Source organism: Stomoxys calcitrans, chromosome 5 (assembly GCF_963082655.1).
Source record: "Stomoxys calcitrans chromosome 5, idStoCalc2.1, whole genome shotgun sequence".
Taxonomy (NCBI): Eukaryota; Metazoa; Arthropoda; class Insecta; order Diptera; family Muscidae; genus Stomoxys; species Stomoxys calcitrans.
In genome coordinates this window covers 110,670,736-110,690,856 of record NC_081556.1, presented here as the reverse complement: position 1 = coordinate 110,690,856, position 20,121 = coordinate 110,670,736, and the positions used below count along the sequence as shown (strand labels likewise).

The 20,121-nt window shown below is 38.8% G+C and overlaps 1 protein-coding gene across 2 annotated transcripts; it reads right to left on the bottom strand.

The window, feature by feature from the left end:
- Positions 1 to 1,081: 1,081 nt before the first annotated feature.
- On the bottom strand, positions 1,082 to 19,884 carry LOC106080475 (cysteine dioxygenase type 1). 2 transcript variants are annotated; one of them, XM_013241849.2, is made up of 3 exons: positions 19,365 to 19,884; positions 1,705 to 2,257; positions 1,082 to 1,639 (listed from the first exon to the last, which is right to left on the bottom strand). In XM_013241849.2, the coding sequence occupies exons 1-3, from the start codon at positions 19,365 to 19,367 to the stop codon at positions 1,464 to 1,466; spliced, it is 732 nt and encodes a 243-aa protein (XP_013097303.1). In that variant the 5' UTR covers positions 19,368 to 19,884; the 3' UTR covers positions 1,082 to 1,463. The 2 variants fall into 2 exon arrangements, with proteins under 2 accessions (XP_013097303.1, XP_013097320.1); XM_013241866.2 differs by lacking the exon at positions 19,365 to 19,884 and adding an exon at positions 7,909 to 8,090.
- Positions 19,885 to 20,121: the final 237 nt, after the last annotated feature.

Here is a 20,121-nt window from a genome sequence, read left to right as displayed (position 1 = left end):
GGACACTTGCGCTGTGGACGATTCCTCCTTAGACGCTTCACTAGCTGTTGATACCGAAGTACTTTTTGAGTTCCGTGCTTCCCCGCTGGCGCATACCTTGAACCCAGTCCAACTGGATGACCCATGCACACAGGGCTTGTCGTGTCCCGTTTTGATGCCTCCTGTCTAGATTGTGGCAGGGTTTCAGTCTCCTGCAATCTGCCAGACCTTAGCGATATGGTCGATAGTTCCTCAGGCAAGTGTTCAGCTGCTGAGTCGTCTCCTGATTCCCCAACCCCACCTCTTCTAAAGAACTTCAGTTTAAACTTGTCGAATCCGTGGACACAACCCCTTCAGACTTTTTGAGGTCTGGCACAGTCGAAACAGCCGGAGTTTAGCACGAATACTGCATGTCTCCGATCACCATCAGCCTCATCCAATCTACCAATCTACCAATCATCCAGTCGGTGGTTGAAAGATTGTGATAACATTCCCTTAGTCTTCCAAATATCGATTCAGGATCTGAGGGAATCCTTGGTATCCAAGCATGCGCCATTGGTCGAGAAGGAATATCTTCCTTCTTGACTAAATCTAGTGCTGCACCTGGCTAGATCTTACCAATCGTTTTTAGCTCACAACGATACATTTCAATTGAGCTTTGATCCCCGAAGGCAATTAGCCTGTATGAGCCCCGATAACAGCTTGCATCGTCACAAACTGGAGGAGACCCAGGAAATTCCGCAAGGCCATCGGAGAATACTGATGACAGTCCGGTATTAGGTAATACAAGACACCCATGGTCTTAAATGAACAGTTCGACTTATATGACAGCTATATCCAAATATGACCCGATCTGGACCATACTCAGCAAGGGAATGGAGGAGTATAATACAACTCAATGCTATAAATAGAATGTATAAGAGTTTTATCTAAACTCACTGTTTTCTTTACTTGTTGGAAGATCTTAAGCTTCCAGAGATTGATCGCATCCGTTATTCAGGGCCACCTAAAACGGTGGCAAACTGCTTTTGGGGCATTATGGCCAGCTCTTCCCGGATCTTCTTTTGCAAATTGGTTTACTGTACAATTTAACAGGGGCATCTATTTACAAACAACATTTGTTTTTAATCCAAAATCGAAAAATTCCCTAAGTATCCAATTCATCCCTTGCAGAAACTTTCATTGTTGCATACCTAATATTTTCAATCTTTGATTTAATTTCATATAGGTATTTACATATGGATTTGTGTATCGTAAACTTAATCATAAAAAAATAACTTATTAATGGAGCTCTTATAGCTAATCTAATGAATATAATTTACACGTATATGATAAACTTAAATAACCACTACACTAGATAAGTATTAAAGTCTTTGTCTATATTCTACTACAAACTTTTCTATCTTTATAATTTTTTTTGGTAAAGTCAATATAATATATGGAATGGATTAGAGTAATAACAATAACAGCTGCCATAGCCATAATTAGTGGTTCTCTGATTTTAGACCATATTTGCTCCAGAAGGTCACATTACACTGGACACGCTTGCCGGTGGTCTTCTCGAACATGGAACAGGTGTCGAAGGGAGGGCAATACAAATGTAGAGACACAGCAGTATCGGAGTGACTGGGATTCTCCACACGATGTAGACCCAAGTTGTCTGAAAAGAATAAGAGAAAGTTAATACAAAAACTAGATTTCAAGTTAAATGCTATGTTCACTTACCATTGATATAGGCTACTTCGTTGACGCCCATGGTGGTCTTGCCCAGCACCTGCAAGGCATCATGGTACTCAAATTCCTCGCCTTCTTTCAAATTCTCCAAATGATCCTTGGCCGTAGTGGACTCGGGCCATGAGTAGCGTGTCTCCATCAATTCGCCCTTTAGCATTTTCATGAAACAATGCGAATCCGAGTGGTCGTGTATGGTCGAACCATGACCTTCACCCCAGCAAAGTATCATCAGATTGAATTTTCCATTGCCAGCATCCACTAGATTACGGGTGTACTTGTAACGATCGAATTTGGCAAACTTTTTCCACTCCTTGGGATTGGATTTGTAGGAGAGCATTAGGTGATTGACCATTTCAATGTTGACATAGTTGGTGGAGAACTCCGAGTGGAGCGCAGATATCAGATCGCTCAAGTTCTCAACGACAGGTCCATATTTCAAGGGTTTCTCAATGCCCCGAAAATGACGGGTAACCTCACGCAAATACTTCTCCTGATCCATTTCGGTGTCGATCTTGGACAAAGCCATTTTGAAACTTTGATGAACCTAAAGGCGGGAAAAAATTAAAAAACAAAAACCAATGAAAGCAACGATCAATGACTGCTGCTGTTGCTTCAAGCACTAAGCTAAATGAAAATTAAATGGGGAAAGAAAACCTCGCTCAGAATGAAAAATGAATTCAAATACGCCATGATTTGTGATAAGGTTTTGTATTAACTCAACGTTGCCAACCTTTTGGAATTAACCTATGGAAGCAAAGTATAAAAAAAAAACTGATCACATACAAATTTGTTTCTTTCCTTCATTCATATACAAAAGTTTATCAGCATAGAGCATGCGAATTAACTATCTACGCACGTCAATGTTTGGTCACAGTAGGTGCATTACGTATTTCTAGTAAGAATTCTAAACAAAATTCCACTCCATAAATCAGTATCGAAGCCCGTCTTGAGATCATCACCACCACAGACCTTTGCCATACAAACAATATAGATTTGTTTTTTCCTACATTTTGATAAATGACTAAATATTTGCTCTGCTTAGTGATAAGGATGTGATCTATACTTGCAGTCTATTTGTTAGGTACTTGGTGTGCGGGGGGTAAGGGGCAATCACCGCCTTATAAAATAATCTCGAATTTTTGCAAAGTGAATATTACAAAATGTTAATGGTCCATAGGGCGATAAACCTCAAAACTTTGCTACACCGACACAGAGAAGTAAAGTAATAACACGCTGGTTTGGAAAGTATCAAATGACAATATTACAATTGAATCTCTTTCTCTTCGATACACAAAGTATTGAGAAAACAAGTAAAAGGCCGGGCCGAAACTTATATACTCTCCACCATGGATCGCATTTGTCGACTTCTTCTCCCGTCATCTCTTCTTAGGCAAAAAAAGGATAAAAGAAAAGATTTGCTATGTTATTAGAGCAATATCAAGTTGTAGTCCGATTTGAACTGATTATATGTTGGAGACCTGTGTAAAATTTCAGCCAATTCGACTAAGAATTGCGCCCTCTGGGGGCTCAAAATGTAAAATAGAGAGTTCGGTTTATATGGGAGCTGTATCGGGCTATAGACCGATTCAGACCATAATAAACACATATGTTGATGGTCATGAGAGAATCAGTTGTACAAAATTTCAGACAAATCGGATAATAATTGCGACCTCAAAAGGCTCAAGAAGTCAAGATCCCAGGTCGGTTTATATGGCAGCTATATCAGGTTATGAACTGATTTGAACCTTATTTGACACAGTTGTTGAAAGTAAGAATAAAATACGTCATGCAAAATTTCAGCCAAATCGGATAATAATTGCGCCCTCTAGAGGCTCAAGAAGTAAACACCAAAGATTGGTTTATATGACAGCTATATCAGGTTATAGACCGATTTGAATCATACTTGGCACAGTTGTTGGATATCATAACAAAACATCGGATAAGAATTGCGCACTCTAGAGGCTTTAGAAGATAAGATCCCAGATCGGTTTATATTGCAGCTATATCAGGTTATAGACCAACTTGAACCATACTTAGCACAGTTGTTGGAAGTCATAGCGAAACACGTGGTGCACAATTTCAGCCAAATCGCATAGCAATTGCGCCCTCTAGAAGGCAGCTATATCGGGTTATGCACCGATTTGAACCATACTAAGCACAGTTCTTGGAAGTCATAGCAAAATACGTCGTGCCAAATTTTAGCCATATCGGATAGGAATTGCGCCCTCTAGAAGCTCAAGAAGTCAAGGCCCCAGATGGGTTTATATGACAGCTATATCAGGTTATGAATCGATTTCAACCATATTTAGCACAGATGTTTAAAATCATAAGAATTGCGCCCCCTAGTGGCTCAAGAAGTCAAGATCCAAGATCGGTTTATATGGCAGCCATATCAAAACATGGACCTATATGGCCCATTTACGATCCCAACGAACCAACTCTAATAAGAAGTAAAATGTAAATTTTGCCCATGAACATTCCACTAACTAAGGCAAACTTCTCACATATCAATGAGTGCAGTCCGATTCAAGGTTAAGCTCAATGATAAGGGGCCTCCTATTTATAGCCGAGTTCGGACGGCGTGCCGCAGTGCGAGACCTCTTTGAAGAGAAGTTTTATATGGCATAGTACTTCACAAGTGTTGCCAACATTAGGAGGGGAAAACCACCGCTGAAAATTTTTTCTGATGGCCACGCCAGGTTTCGAACCCAGGCGTTCAGCGGCATAGGCGGACATGCTAAACTCTGCGCTACGGTGGCCTCCTCCACTAATAAGAAGTATTTGTGCCAAATTTCTAGAGGCTCAAGAAGTCAAGATACCAGATCGGTTTATATGGTAGCTATATCAAGTTATGAACCAATTTAAAATATATTCAGCACAGTTGTTGAAAGTCATAACAAACACACCTCATGCAAAATTTCAGCCAAATCGGATAAGAATTGCGCCCTCTAGTGGCTCTAGAAATCAAGATTTGAGATCGGTTTATATGACAGCTATATCAGGTTATGAACCGATTTCAACCATACTCAGCACAGTTGTTGGAAACCACAACAAAACAACTCATGCGAAATTTCAGCCAAATCCGATAAGAATTGCGCCCTCTAGAGGCTCAAGAAGTCAAGACGCCAGATATCCTTATATGACAGCTATATCAGGTTATGGACCGATTTTGACCACACTTAGCACAGTTGTTGGAAATCATAACAGAACACCTCATTCAAAATTTCAGGCAAATCGGATAAAAATTGCGCCCTCTAGTTGCTCAAGAAGTCAAGACCCAAGATCGGTTTATATGGCAGCTATATCAAAACATGGACCAATATGGCTCATTTACAATCCCAACTGACCTACACTACTAAGAAGTATTAGTGCAAAATTTCAAGCGGCTAGCTTTACTCCTTCGAAAGTTGGCGTGCTTACGATAGACAGACGGAAGGACGGACGAACATGGCTAGATGGACTTAAAATGTCATGACGATCAAGAGTATATATTTTATGGGGTCTCAGACGAATATTTCAAGGAGTTACAAACAGAATGATGAATTTAGTATTCCCCCATACTATGGTGGAGGGTATACAAAATTGTCAGATTCAAACAATAGTGATGTGGTTAAATGCGAGGAGCATCTGGTTTGTGAGAATTATCTTGGTTCAGATTTATTTTATTTATAATTTCAATGTTTCAGTTGAGCAATTGATAGCGTGGGGGTGTGATACAGGCGGTTGTTAATTAAGATGTGTCCGCCAATCTCCAATTAGGTGCTCCGTAAAGTTCGAAAACAGCAATTTTTTCAATAATTTTACCTTTCAGTTTCAATGCTTTCTCATTTGTCATGTGGCGGCTACGGACACTGCGTTATCCTTGGTACAATATCCGATGTTCCAGGCAGCGTGGATTACACCCTACCTGAACCGCCTTTTGATAAAAAGTACTGTACCACTATTCCTGATAGAATCGATTGGTAATAGAAGTTACATAGACGATATTCCTGGTAATAGATGGTTCCAAACTAGACGACCAGGTGGGCTTTGGGTTGTACTCTAAAGATCTAGAACTAGTGATATCGAAAAGATTACCCCACCACTGAAGTGTGTATCAAGCGGAGATCCTTGCAATTGAGGAAGTGGTGGAATGGCTAAGACTTAATAACATTACGACGATTGGCATAAATATCTTCTCAGACAGCCAGGCAGCCATTTAATCCCTGGAACACGTATTTCTGAACACAAAAACCGCCCTCGATTGTCGCAGATCTCTCAACGAGATGACTGAACAGTTCAAAATTCCCCTGTTCTGGGTGTCGGGGAAGGGAATTGTAAAGCGGACGAGCTTGCGAGACTAGGAACTACCTTACACATTACAGGGAAACTGGAATCTGTGGCTTTGCCTCTAGTGACATGTAAGCTAAGTTTTCAGGACCAGGCCCGAAGGACAATGAATGACAGATGGTCACAAACTATGTGGTCTAATGTAGACTTGAACTTGAAGAGGTCTACCGCTTTGCTGTCATTGGCTAGAACAGACGTCTCAGTCGTTTTGTCCGTCATGACAGGTCACTGTGTAATCGAAAAACATGCTTACAGACTGAAGGTTGCCAGCAACGACTTTTGCAGAAGTTGTGAGGACATCAAAGAAGAAGAGGCTATAGATCACCTTCTGTGTATGTGTCTCGCACTAGCAGTCAGAAGTAAATTCACTTTAGGTTCTAAACTCTTTGGGAATCTGTCTGATTTAGCGGATGTGAACATTCGCAAGTTATTGGGGTTTTTAAAGCGATCTGGACGGTTCAATGGTAGGAACTAGAAGGCATCTTCCTTCTTCTGTTGCTGTGGTATCACAATAGACGAAAACGTCTAAGTGAGTCTGATGACAGACTGCCACTTAAACCTAACCTAACCTTCAATGCTTGTTAGTTCATATTTTACGTATGGGAAGTTTAAAGTGAACTAATACTAATAGCTAGGTAGCCATTAGAATTAGTAGCGCAGAGGTTAGCATGTCCGCCTATGACGCTGAACGCCTGGGTTCGAATCCTGGCGAAACCATCAGCAAAATTTTCAACAGTGGTTTTCCCCTCCTATTGCTGGCAACATTTGTGAGGTACTTTGCCATGCAAAACTTCTTTCCAAAGAGGTGTCGCACTTCGGCACGCCGTTCGGACACGGCTATAAAAAGGAGGCCCCTCATCATTGAGCTTAAACTTGAATCGGACTGCACTCATTGAAATGTGAGAAGTTTGCACCTGTTCCTTAGTGGAATATTCATGGGCTAAATTAGCATTTGCAATACTAAGTAAAATCAATTTCGTACCTGTTAAGAAATTACTGAACTTGTAACGAACATATAATTCTTTAGCGCCATACGAAGTTTAATATTTCTCAAATTTAGTTCATTTTAACTATTGTTGAGGTTTAAAATTTTTTGAGCGTACCTATAACGTGTTTCAGAAAATTCTTGCAAAGCGTGATAACAAAACTTCCGCTACACTCAACGGTTCTGTTAAACGAATGGGGAAACGTATGACAGATAATCTCAGATTGAATGATGTGGACGCTACAACATTATGTGGCCCAATCTCAGTTTGAAGTTTCACTAGTGGTGCCTGACTTGACAAAACACTGTCTGATTGCATTAAAGGTTGTAAGCAAGCACTTCTGTAGAAGCTGTAAGGATTTTTTGAAAGAGGAAACTATAGAATTTCTGCTCTTTACATGTCGAATAGGAGTTGCACTTTAAATTCTCATTACATTGAAGACTTGTGTGAATTTGAGGATCCAGTAGGCCTTTTAAAACAAAGCGACTGGTTCAACTTGAGGCGCTGGTACTGTTGTGTACGTGTCGAATAGGAGTTGCACTTTAAATTTTCATTTCATTGAAGACTTGTGTGAATTCGAGGATCCAGTAGGCCTTTTAAAACAAACTGACTTGTTTAACTTGAGGCGCTGGTGAAGATCTAGCTTCTCTTGTTTCTGTGGTACCACCATGAAACCCCTTTTACACTGCTCATTTAATCCGTATTTAAGGCTCTCGTCAGCTGATTTTATAACGGGTAAACAGATTATCGAGCCATTTAATCCGGAGCAGTGTTAATGGGTTTTAAGTTATTCTGTTTCCACTATAACCTAACCTTACTTTTAAATAACAAATTATAGATTTTCCCCAAAAATATACACTAGTTCACAAATTCAACTTACTTTTTAAGTCTCGATTTATGATTTTAATGTTTTAATAGTATTTCTATTATCGTCGTTATCGTTTTTTTTAATTTATATACTTTGATTTTTATTTTAACAAAAAATGTTATTAGAAACGAATTTCCGATTTTATGCTCCGCAGCAAATGGTTGTGATGCGCTTCCGAAACGATGTTTAACTGATTATTAAATTTAAATATGCAAATTAAAATGAGTCTAGGCTTTTATGAATCTAGAATTTTTCCCTATTAATATTTGTTCTGTTTTTCTTCTTCTCATGTTTTGTGTGTTTCTTGTTGTTGTTTTCATTCAATTTTATTTTCTTTTGGTACATGTGTTTAAATACAGTTATTGTCGTTGGCTTTTATTGAATAAAAAGAAAGAAAAAAAAAACAACAAAAAATGGCAAAACAAATAGAATTGAGACTTGAATCTTAGGAATTATCAGTTGTTTTCGTTGCTTTAAAACAAAAAAAAATGTTTACATATTTGATAATAAATACATATGTGTTTCACCATATGTGCACATATTTTATATGCATGTGAAAAGAATTGTTTTAAAATTTTGTGTCTCTGTCTGTAGGAAGAACTCTTTCGCAATTCTTACGTATTTTGCAAGATTCTCAAAATTAATTAATTAGAGGCCTTCAACCCAGAGATACAAACATCCCTAGACCATAGGCAATAGTTGATGGTGCGAGTTCATAGATTTTTTTTTATTTCGTAAATACGTCTATTTCTTTTTTAAATTTCCATTCCTAACTGATAAGGTTTTATACAACGAAAGGCAAACAAATCATACAACACACCCATTTTGTATTTAGGGAAGTAGATTAAAATACAAAATCTACGCAATTCTTGGCCACTTACGTATTTTACTATGCCCACAGTAATGGCAGAGATTTTGCAATCGTCATTTATTGAAGGGAATTTATGGAAATCTTACTTTGTACTGAAGTTAATTGCAATTCCTGTTTTTTTTAAAATTATTATATTGGGTTGCCCAAAAAGTAATTGCGGATTTTTCATATAGTCGGCGTTGACAAATTTTTTCACAGCTTGTGACTCTGTAATTGCATTCCTTCTTCTGTCAGTTATCAGCTGTTACTTTTAGCTTGCTTTAAAAAAAAAAGTGTAAAAAAGTATATTTGATTAAAGTTCATTCTAATATTTATTAAAAATCCATTTACTTTCTTTTAAAAAATCCGCAATTACTTTTTGGGCAACCCAATATAAAAATCCTTAACTTGGCATCTTGTTATTAAAAACAAAAAATCTCAAATGAGGGTCAAAATATCGTTGAAAGTTAGGAAATTTGGGACAAGACAACAGTGTACCATAATTAAAGAAGCAAAATAACCTTAGCAAGTAAGAGCGTGCTAAGTTCGGCCAGGCCGAATCTTATATACCCTCCACCATGGATCGCATTTGTCGAGTTCTATGCGCAGTATCTCTTTTTAGGCAAACAAAGAATACTGAATAAGAACTGTTGTGCTATTGAAGCTATATCAAGTTATAGTCTGATTCGGACCATAAATGAATGCTGAACAATATAGAAGTCATTGTGTAATAATTCAGTTCATTCGAATAAGAATTGCGCTTTGTAGGGGCTCAAGAAGCAAAATCGGGAGATCGGTTTATATGGAAGCTGTATCAAGCTATAGATCGATTCAGACCATATTGGACACGTATGTTGAAGGTCATGAGAGAAGCCGTTGCACAAAATTTGTGCCAAATCGGATGAGAATTGCGTCCTCTAGAGGCTCAAGAAGTCAAGATCCCAGATCGGTTTATATGGCAGCTATATCAGGTTATGCACCAATTTGCGCCATACTTAGCAGAGTTATTGGAAGTCATAACAAAACACCTCATGCAAAATTTCAGCCCAATCGGATGAGAATTGCGCGCTCTATAGGCTCAAGAAGTCGAGATCCAAGATCGGTTTATAAGACAGCTATACCAGATTATAAAACGATTTGAATCATACTTAGCACAGTTGTTGGAAGTGATATAAAAACTCCACGTACAATATTTCAGTCAAATAGGATGAGAATTGCGCCCTCTAGGGGCTCAAGAAATTATGACCCAAGATAGGTTTATATAGCAGCTATATCAAAACATTAACCGATTTGACCCATTTACAATCCCTACCGACCTACACTAATAGGAAGTATTTGTGCAAAATTTCAAGCGGCTAGCTTTACTCCTTCGAAAGTTTGCATGCTTTCGACAGACAGATGGACGGACAGACGGACGGATATGGCTAGATCGACTTAAAATGACGATCAAGAATATATACTTTATGGGGTCTCAGACCCATATTTCGAGGTGTTACAAAGAGAATGATGAAATTAGTATACTCCCTTCCTATGGTAGAGGTATACCACCACCGAAGGATGGGGGTATATTCATTTTGTCATTCCGTTTGCAACACATCGAAATATCCATTTCCAACCCTATAAAGTATATATATTCTTGATCGCCGTAAAAATCTTAGACGATCTAGCCATGTCCATCTGTCTCAGACCCATATTTCGAGGTGTTACAAACAGAATGATGAAATTAGTATACCCCCTTCCTATGGTAGAGGTATACCACCACCGAAGGATGGGGGTATATTCATTTTGTCATTCCGTTTGCAACACATCGAAATGTCAATTTCCGACCCTATAAAGTATGTATATTCTTGATCGCCGTAAAAATCTAAGACGATCTAGCCATGTCCGTCCGTCTGTCCGTCTGTCTATTGAAATCTCGCTACAGTCTTTATAAATAGAGATTTTGAGTCCAAGGGCAAACTAAGTTCGAAGTTGGGCTATATCGGACTATATCTTGATATAGCCCCCACATACACCGATCCGCCTATTTAAGGTCTTAGGCCCATAAAAGCCACATTTATTGTCCGATGTCGCCGAAATTTAGGACAGTGGGCTTCTTTCTTCAATTTGGCTCAGATGGGTTCAGATTTAGGCATAGCTGCCATATAGACCGATCTCTCGATTAAAGATTTTGGGGCCATAAAAGGCGCATTTATTGTCCGATTTTGCCAAAATGTGGGACAGTGAGTTGTGGAAGGCTCTTCGACATCCTTCTTAAATTTAGCTCAGATCGGTTCAGATTAGGATATAGCTGCCATATAGGCCGATCTCTCGATTTAATGTCTTGGTCCCCTAAATTTGACGCAGTGACTTATGTTAGGCTTTCGACATCCGTGCCGTATATGATTCAGATCGGTGTATATTTGGATGTATCTACCAAAAATACCAATATTTCGTTCTACAAAATTAAGCAATGACTTGTACTCATTGGACCACTCAATGTCCGTGCTGAATTTGGTCCAAATCGGACCATATTTCGATAAAGCTGCTATGTGGGCATAAATTTTGCATTTTCCACCGGATTATGACAAAAGATGGTTTACATATATACCCGAGGTGGTGGGTATCCAAAGTTCAAATATCAGCCAATTCAGATAAGAACTGCGAACTCTATATGGGAGCTATATCAGGTATTAGACCGATTTAGGCCATACTTAGCATGTTGGAGGTTGTAGAAGAAGTCATTTTGCAAAGTTTCATCCAAATTGGATAAGAATTGGGCTCTCCAGAGGCTCAAGAAATTAATTCGGGAGATCGGTTTATATGGGAGTTATATTAGGCTATGAACCAATGAACCAAGTTATGAAAATCGGATAAGAATTGTGCCCTCTAGAGGCTCAAGAAGTCAAGATACGAAATCGGTTTATATTCCAGCTATACCAAAACATGAACCGATTTGGTCCATTTAAAATCCCAACTGACCTGCACTAATAAGAAGTATTTGTGCAAAATTTTAAGCACTAAGCTTTAATGCTTCGAAAATGAGCGTGTTTTCGACAGACAGACGTACAAAATTTCAGCGGGAATCGGATAAGAATGGCGTCCCCTAGAGGCTCACGAAGTAGGTTATGAACCGATTTAAATCATACTTGGCACAGTTTTTGGAACTATCTACCATTACAAAACTACTCATACAAAATTTCAGCCAAATCGGATGAGAATTGCGCCCTCTAGAGGATCAAGAAGTGAAGATCCAAGATAGGTTTATATGGCAGCTGTACCAAAAAATGGACCGACGTTGCCCATTTACAATCCTAACCGGCCTACACTATTAGGAAGTAATTGTGCAAAATTTAAAGAACCTAGTCTCCTTCGAAAGATAGCGTCCTTTCGACAGACGGACGGACATAGCTAAATCGACTTAGAACGTCAAAACGATCAAGAATATACATATTTTATGAGTTCTTAGACGAATATTTCGAGGTGTAACAAAAGAAATGACAAAATGAACGGCTATTAAGTAGTAAGTCACTATGGACGTACATCTAATCCAGTAATCGGCATGTTGTGCGCTTTTCGGCCGGGCCGAATCTTGGGAACCCACCACCATGCATTCTGCTAAAAATTTATTCAAACTAAATTTAGTTGAAGGGCATTATTTTATTCTACATAACAAACTTCTGTCAAACCAGCAAAATTAAAGCTTCTGGGAACCCAACAAGGACAATCGAGAGAACGGTTAAAATGGGAGCTATATCAGACAATAGACTGATTTGGACCTTACTTGGCACGGTTGTTGGAAGTCGTAAGAGAACACCGCATGCAATTTCTGCCAAATCGGAAATTGCGGAGTTATATGGGAGCTATATCAGGTTATAGACTGATTTCAACTGTATTTGTCGCGTTTATTGAACGTCGTAACAGAAAACTACATGCAAAATTTCAGCCCAATCGGATAACAATTGCCGCATCTAGGGACGGAATATATCAAATTGGGAGATCGGTTTATATGGGAGCTGTATCCAAATTTGAACCGATATGGCCCATTTGCAATCCCCAACGACCTACATCAATAAAAAGTATCTGAGCAATCAAGCTGCTAGCTTTATGGGTTCGACCGCCATCGTGATTTCGACCCACCGAAGGACGGAGGGATGCAAATGCAAATTTGACCATGACCATTCTATTAAGGAACAGGGGCAAATGGGGGCCGATTCAAGTTTAAGCTCAATGATAAGGGGCCTCCTTTTTATAGCCGAGTCCGAACGGCGTGCCGCAGCGCGACACCTCTTTGGAGAGAAGTTTTACATGGCATAGTACCTCACAAATGTTGGCAGCATTAGGGGACGGAAGGATGGACATGGCTAAATCGACTCAAAATGTCCACACGATAAAAAAAAATATATATACTTTATGGGGTGGCAGATTTTTATTCCGAGGTGTTACAAACGGAATGACTAGGTTAGTATACCCCCATCCTATGGTGGCGTGTATAAAAAGGAACCTTAAAGAAATCGAAGTCAGGAAATCCGTGCTGATAATAAAATCCTCTATTGTTCTCCATACCACGCCCCTAATTCGATTCATGTCATTGTGTCCCCATTGAAGTGCCGGTGGCTGTCACCAGCACCTATTCTGCATAAGTAAACTCGTAGTCCTATGTGTCTCCTTATGATACCGAAAGATATACTGTACTCCTTCCTACTTCCTTTCAGTAATAGCTTCGTCTTCTCACGATCCGGATAGGATTTTCGTCGTCCTACCGCAGTGTTCCACAGTGTTACATACGCGTTCGTCGCCCACGCCTTTAACTCGGCGTTAAAGGCTCACCTCGAAAGGCTTCGGATTAAACAAGTTTATTGACAGCAGTCCGATATTCATTTCCCTTACTCCGCTTTTCTCCCAGAAAGACAGGTGTCACCGCGTGGGTACCTTGTTTCTACGATATCCAACAGCTGTCGTTCATAGAGCTTCCTGATGGATGTTTACAGAGAGTGCTGGGCACAATAGCCACGTCATCGACATAAACTATGGCTATGTTCCAAAGCAGTGGTGGGAATTAAACCGAGATTTTGGCATAAGGGATAGCAGACTTATAGCCCGAAAATCTTTTGATTTTGGAATGATTTTTAAAATTGGATTTTTTAAGAAATATTGGGTTGCCCAAAAAGTAATTGCGGATTTTTCATATAGTCGGCGTTGTGACTCTGTAATTGCATTCTTTCTTCTGTCAGTTATCAGCTGTTACTTTTAGCTTGCTTTAGAAAAAAAGTATATTTGATTAAAGTTCATTCTAAGCTTTATTAAAAATGCATTTACTTTCTTTTAAAAAATCCGCAATTACTTTTTGGGCAACCCAATAACATAAGAAATGGTCAACATGAGAATTATAAGATTTCTGTGTTTTTATATTGTGAATTAAGTTAAATCGGGCTATAAGTTGTTGTTGTTGTAGCAGTGTATTGTACAATAAGGCGGCGGCCCTTGCCGATAAAGGACTCCATCAAGTCAATCCGGTACATACAACCGGCTGCCATGGGGTTGTTACTATAAGTGATACTGGTCAATGGTTTCTACTTGAGTTAATTTCATTGTGCTGGTTACTATCTCGACTTTCTAGTTTCTTTTTGGTTTTTATTTTCATTTCATACTTTAAAACATTCAGAAATGTATAAACCCTAATATATGATTAAGATTTGTTGACGACTGCACTAATTCCAGTGACATGATTAGAAATACGATTTTGTCACAGATTTCGAAACAGTGTCACTAAGATTCAAGGTAGAATATTTTTTAGGGATCTAAACAAAATTGTTTTTAGCAAGTTGTATGTATTTACGTTATTCTACGAGTACGAAACAATGAGTTAAATGACTTTTGTGTAGAGAATAAACAATAATTCTATTTAACTCATGAGTTCGTCACAAACAATCGTTTTCAAAAATAGAAAAGGTTTAAAGCTAAGCAACGCGCTCCTCAAAAACTTCTGCCAATGTTATTTTATTTATGTTAAACAAATATCCCTATGAAGCTCATTCAATATATTTTTAAATTATTATTTTACTTAGGATTTGGGCCCACCGTCTTAGGTAACACCTCAAAATAAGTGATAAAAGGGAATTTGCTTACAATCTCCCGTAAAAGAATGCAGCTTGCTTGGACCTCTTTAATCGAACTTTACAGAAGTAAAGAGTACGGATTTTGTTTAATACGTATAGATATGGATGGGAAAAGGATTAATATGCAAATGGCAAAACCTGGCATTCCATCCCATCACAAAGTCGAAGCAATGTTTGAACCCCTTTGTGAGTTAATATCGCTGGAACTTTTTCGATTCAGCCGGGCCGAATATTGGAAACCCACCACCATGGATTCTGCTAAAATCTGGGAGCTATATCTGCTTATAGACTAATTTGAACCGTACTTGGTACAATTGTTAAGAGTCATAACAGAACACTACATGCCATCTCAGCCAAATCGGATGAAAACTGAGACTTCCAGAGGGTCAAGAAGTTAAATCGAAAGATCGGTTTATATGGGTGCTATATCAGGCTATAGACCGAGGGGCTCAAGAAATCAAATCGGGAAATCGGTTTATATGGGAGCTATATCCAAATCAGAACCTATATGATCCATTTGCAATTCCCAATGACCTACGTCAATAATAAGGATCTATGCAAAATTTCAAGAGTCTAGCTTTACGCGTTCGAACGCTATCGTGATTTCGACAGACGGACGGACATGGCTAGTTCGACTCAGAATGTTGAGACGATCACGAATTTATATACTTTATGGGGTCCTAGATCAATATTTCGAGGTGTTACAAACGGAATGACTAGATTAGTATGCCCCCATCCTATAGTGGTGGGTATAAAAAGCATTACTGTAATTGTAAAAGCAATTCGAGAGGCTTACGAAACTTGTCCAAAGCTGTCTTTGACAGACAGACGGAAGGACAATTTTTATAAATATTTTTTTCCGTTTGGAAACACGGTAAGGTGCCGAAATACCGAGTCTATACATATAGGACTCAAATAAAAGAAACCAGGTTATAGGAATCTTATATTGAGGTTTGAAACCAAGCGTTTGAGGGCCTCCTCACCCTCAGAATACCTCAGATCACAATTCTTTGTAAGTAGAGTACGAAAGAAAGAAAGCTATGTACTTGCAAGAGAGCTTTAAACCACGAGAGGCTTACAAAACTTGTCTTCGACAGACAGACGGTCGGACAATTTCTGTAAATATTTTTTTCCGTTTAGAAACACGGTTAGGTGCCGAAATACCGGAACTATACATATTGGACCCAAATGTAAGGAATCTGGTTGTAAGAATCTTAAATTGAGATTTGGGAACAAGCAATTGGGGCCTCCTCACCCTTAGAACACCTCAGATCACAGTTCTTTGGAAGTAGAGTACGAATGAAAGGAAGCTATATACCTGCAAGAGAGCCATTGTCAAACGTTATGCTGCAGTTATCAAGAGGTCTATGTCATTGTGATCATCATGACGGGCCACAGTCTGATTGAAAAACATGCTGATAGATTGAAGATAGCATGTAACGACTTCTCCAGAAGCTATAAGAAGGTCGATGAAGTGGAGACTAAAGAACTTCTGCTGTGTGTGTGTCCCGCACTGGTAAGCAAAGAGAGAGAGAGTGAGAGAGTTCCATATTAGGTGGAACTCGTGCCGGGCTATAGCGCAGTAAAGGCCATAACAGAATGAGCGCGTTGGGCTTCGTTTTTTAAGCGTTGCGTGGAAAAATGCAACTATGCAAACAATTCTCACAAAAGCAACACGCAAAAGTTAAAGAATTTTCAACTTGGTATTTTGCAATTTACGAACGCATTTGCGTGATGATTTGGATTGGTGACAAAATTGACAATGACTTTGCAGCAAGAAGTGTCCACATCTGATAATTCAGTTAAAAGTTATATAGTTTTTAAACAAGTAAAAAATGGTCCAATCTTGACCATATTTAGTTTGGATGTCGCAGGTCTTAAAGCAGCTCACTGTTTCAAATTTCAGCAAAATCGGAGAATAAATGCGCCTTTTATGGTCTTTAGACCCCAAATCTAAAGATCGGCCTCTGTGGCAGCTATATCTAAATATAGCCCGATTCGAACCATGTTCGGGATAGATGTTGGGAGTCTTGATACAACTCATTGTTCCAAATTTCAGCAAAGTCGGATAATAAATGCGTCTGTTATAGCCCGAGACCCCAAAATCGGCAGTTCGGTCTATATGGCAGCTATATCCAAATATGTTCTGATCTGGACCATTTTTCGTTTCGGATATCGGCGGACCCAATAAAACTACCTATGCCAAATTTTAGCGAAATCGGGCAATAAATGCACCTAAATCACCAGATCGGTCTATATAGCAGCTATATCAAAATATAGTCCGATGTGGCCCATTCAAGAACATAACCTGTGTATAGAGGAAATACGAGTCTGTGCAAAATTTCAACTCAACATCTTAACTTTCAAAGATTGTAGCGTAATTACAACTGAAGGACACAAGGGCGGACAGACCGATAGACACAGGGACATCGTTCAATCGTCTTAGAATTTTACAACGATCCGAAATATATATACTTGTAGGGCCGGATACGAATATTTCAATGTGTTACAAACGGAATGATTAAATGAATATACCCTCTGCCCTATGGTGGTGGGTATAAAAAAAAAAGAAAACCTATTGGTCTATGCTGAACAATATCCAGCAAAAAACCATGAACAGATTTTAACCAAACTGTGGAAAAATATATTTCCAAACAAGTAAAAGCGTGCAAAGTTCGGCCGGGTTGAATCTTTGGAACCCACCATGAATTCTGCTAAACATTTATACAAAATAAATTTAGTTGAAGCGCATAATTTGTCCTATATACCAAACTTCTGTCAAACAAGCAAACATTAAAGCTTCTATGAACCCGAAAAGGATAATCGATAGTCCGGTTTATATAGCAGCAATATCAGGTTATAGACCTATTTGGACTGTACTTGGAACAGTTGTTGAAAGTCGTAGCAGAACACCGCATGCAAAATTTTAGCAATATCGGACAAAAATTGCGGCTTGTTATAACTTTAGAAGTCTAATCGGGAGATCGAGTTGGACCGTACTTGGCGCAGTTGTTAAAAGTCATAACGGAACATCACATTCAAAATTTCAACCAAATCGGACAAAAATTGCGACTTGTAAGGGCTCAAGATGTCAAATCGGCAGATTGGTTTCTATAGGAGCTATATCAGGTTATAGACCGATTTGGACGGTACTAGGTACAGTTGTTGGAAGTCATAATAGAACTTTACATGCAAAATTTCAACCAAATCGGACAAAAATTTCGGCTTATAAGGGCTCACGAAGTAAAATCAGGCCATAGGTTTATATGGGAGCTTTATCTGGTTATAGACCGATTTGGACCGTACTAGGCACAGTTGTTGGAAGTCCTAACAGAACACCGCATGCAAAATTTCAGCCAAATGGGACAAACATTGTGGCTTCCAGGGGCTCATGAATTCAAATCGGCAGATCGGTTTATATGGGAGTTATATCAGGTTATAGACCGATTTGAACGGTACTTGGGAGTCATAACAGAACACCATATACAAAATTTTAGACAAATCGGCCAAAAATTGCGGCTTGTAAGGACTCAAGAAATCAAATCGGGAGATCGGTTTATATGGGAGCTATATCAGGTTATAGACCGATTTGGAACCTTCTAGGCACAGTTGTTGGAAGTCATAACAGAACATCAAATGCAAAATTTCAGCCAAATTGGGTAAAAATCGCAGCTTGTAAGGACTCAAGAAGTCAATTCGGGAGATTGATTTCTATGGAAGCTATATCAGGTTATATACCGATTTGGACCGTACTAGGCACAGTTGTTGGAAGTCGTAACAGAACACCGCATGTAAAATTTCAGCCAAATGGGACAAAAATTGCGGCTTGTAAGGACACAAGAAGTCAAATCGGGAGATCGGTTTATATGGGAGCTATATCAGGTTATAGACCGATATAAACCGTACTTGGCATAGTTGTTAGGGGTCATAACAGAACACCACGTGCGAAATTTCAGCCAAATCCGACAAAAATTGCGGCTTCTATGGGCTCAAGATTTCAAATCGGGAGATCGGTTTATATGGGAGCTATATCCGGCTTCTATAGGCTCAAGAATTCAAATCGGGAGATCGGTTTATATGGGAGCTATATCCAAATCTGAACCGATATGACCCATTTGCAATCCCCAATGACCTACACCAATTAAAAGTATATGTGCAAAATTTCAAGTGGCTCGCTATAGTGATTTCGACAGACGAATCAGAATGTCGAGACGATCCAGAATATATATATTTTTTATGGCGTCTAAGGTCAATATTTCTAGGTGTTACAAACGGAATCTCTAGATTAGTGTGCCCCACTCCTATGGCGGTTGATATAAAAAACAATTTCAAAAAATTTCACTCAAAACAAAAAAAAGATTTAAAAAATGCCTTTAAAAATTTTTGTCTAACACTTCCAATTATATTTGCTGATATGCCAATATGCAAAACCAGAAATTAAGCGGTGTAAAATGAGCAATAAATAAAATTTTAAATTGCACGAAGAAACAAATTTTAAATACGATAATTCATTCACTTACCATTTTGATGGCTTTTTAATAACAGTTTTCCTGGGTTTTCTTATCGATGTTTGTTTACGTTTTTCTTCTTCGGCTTATTGCGTTTTTACGTTTTCCGTTGACTTTAAAACGAAAGTAAGCGTTTTTTTTTCAAACTGGGTCTTGGTTTAGGCGCCGTGTAAGCTGAGCTTAAAATGTAGCTCGCCTATGTTAATAACTTTAAAATTATGGGTTAGCGGCTGCAGACAGACAGACAGACAGCAAAACAACACCTCAACCACAATGGTCTACAATGGCTATGATGTTGATGTTAATGTTGTTTGGTTCGGTGGCCGGTAATGCTAATTTATTTGTTAACGATTTGTTTTCTTTGATCGATTTGTTGGTGGCCGGGTTGTAAAGAAAACCCCCAAAATCACCCAATTGGACTTGTTAAAATTTCAATTATTTTGTTTTTTTAGTTTTTTACAATTTTATGTGACTGGCGTTTTATGATGAGGTTTCAATTGTTTTGTATTTTGTAAGCAGCCGTTGTCGTTTTATTTTGATTCACTTCTTTTTTTCTACTATGTGTGCTCCTCTTGAAGTCTTTCACCAATTTAGTGGAATTTCAGAAATGCGCTTCAGTTTTTGTCTCATTATGCGGTTTTGAGCCATTTCTTTTCACTCGAACATTTGGCCACATCTTAAGCGATCGACATGAGTGCTTTGCCCCCGAATGCACTCAAATACTCGCCGGTGGATGTATAGTCGGTTGGTTAACTGACTAACTGGCTCG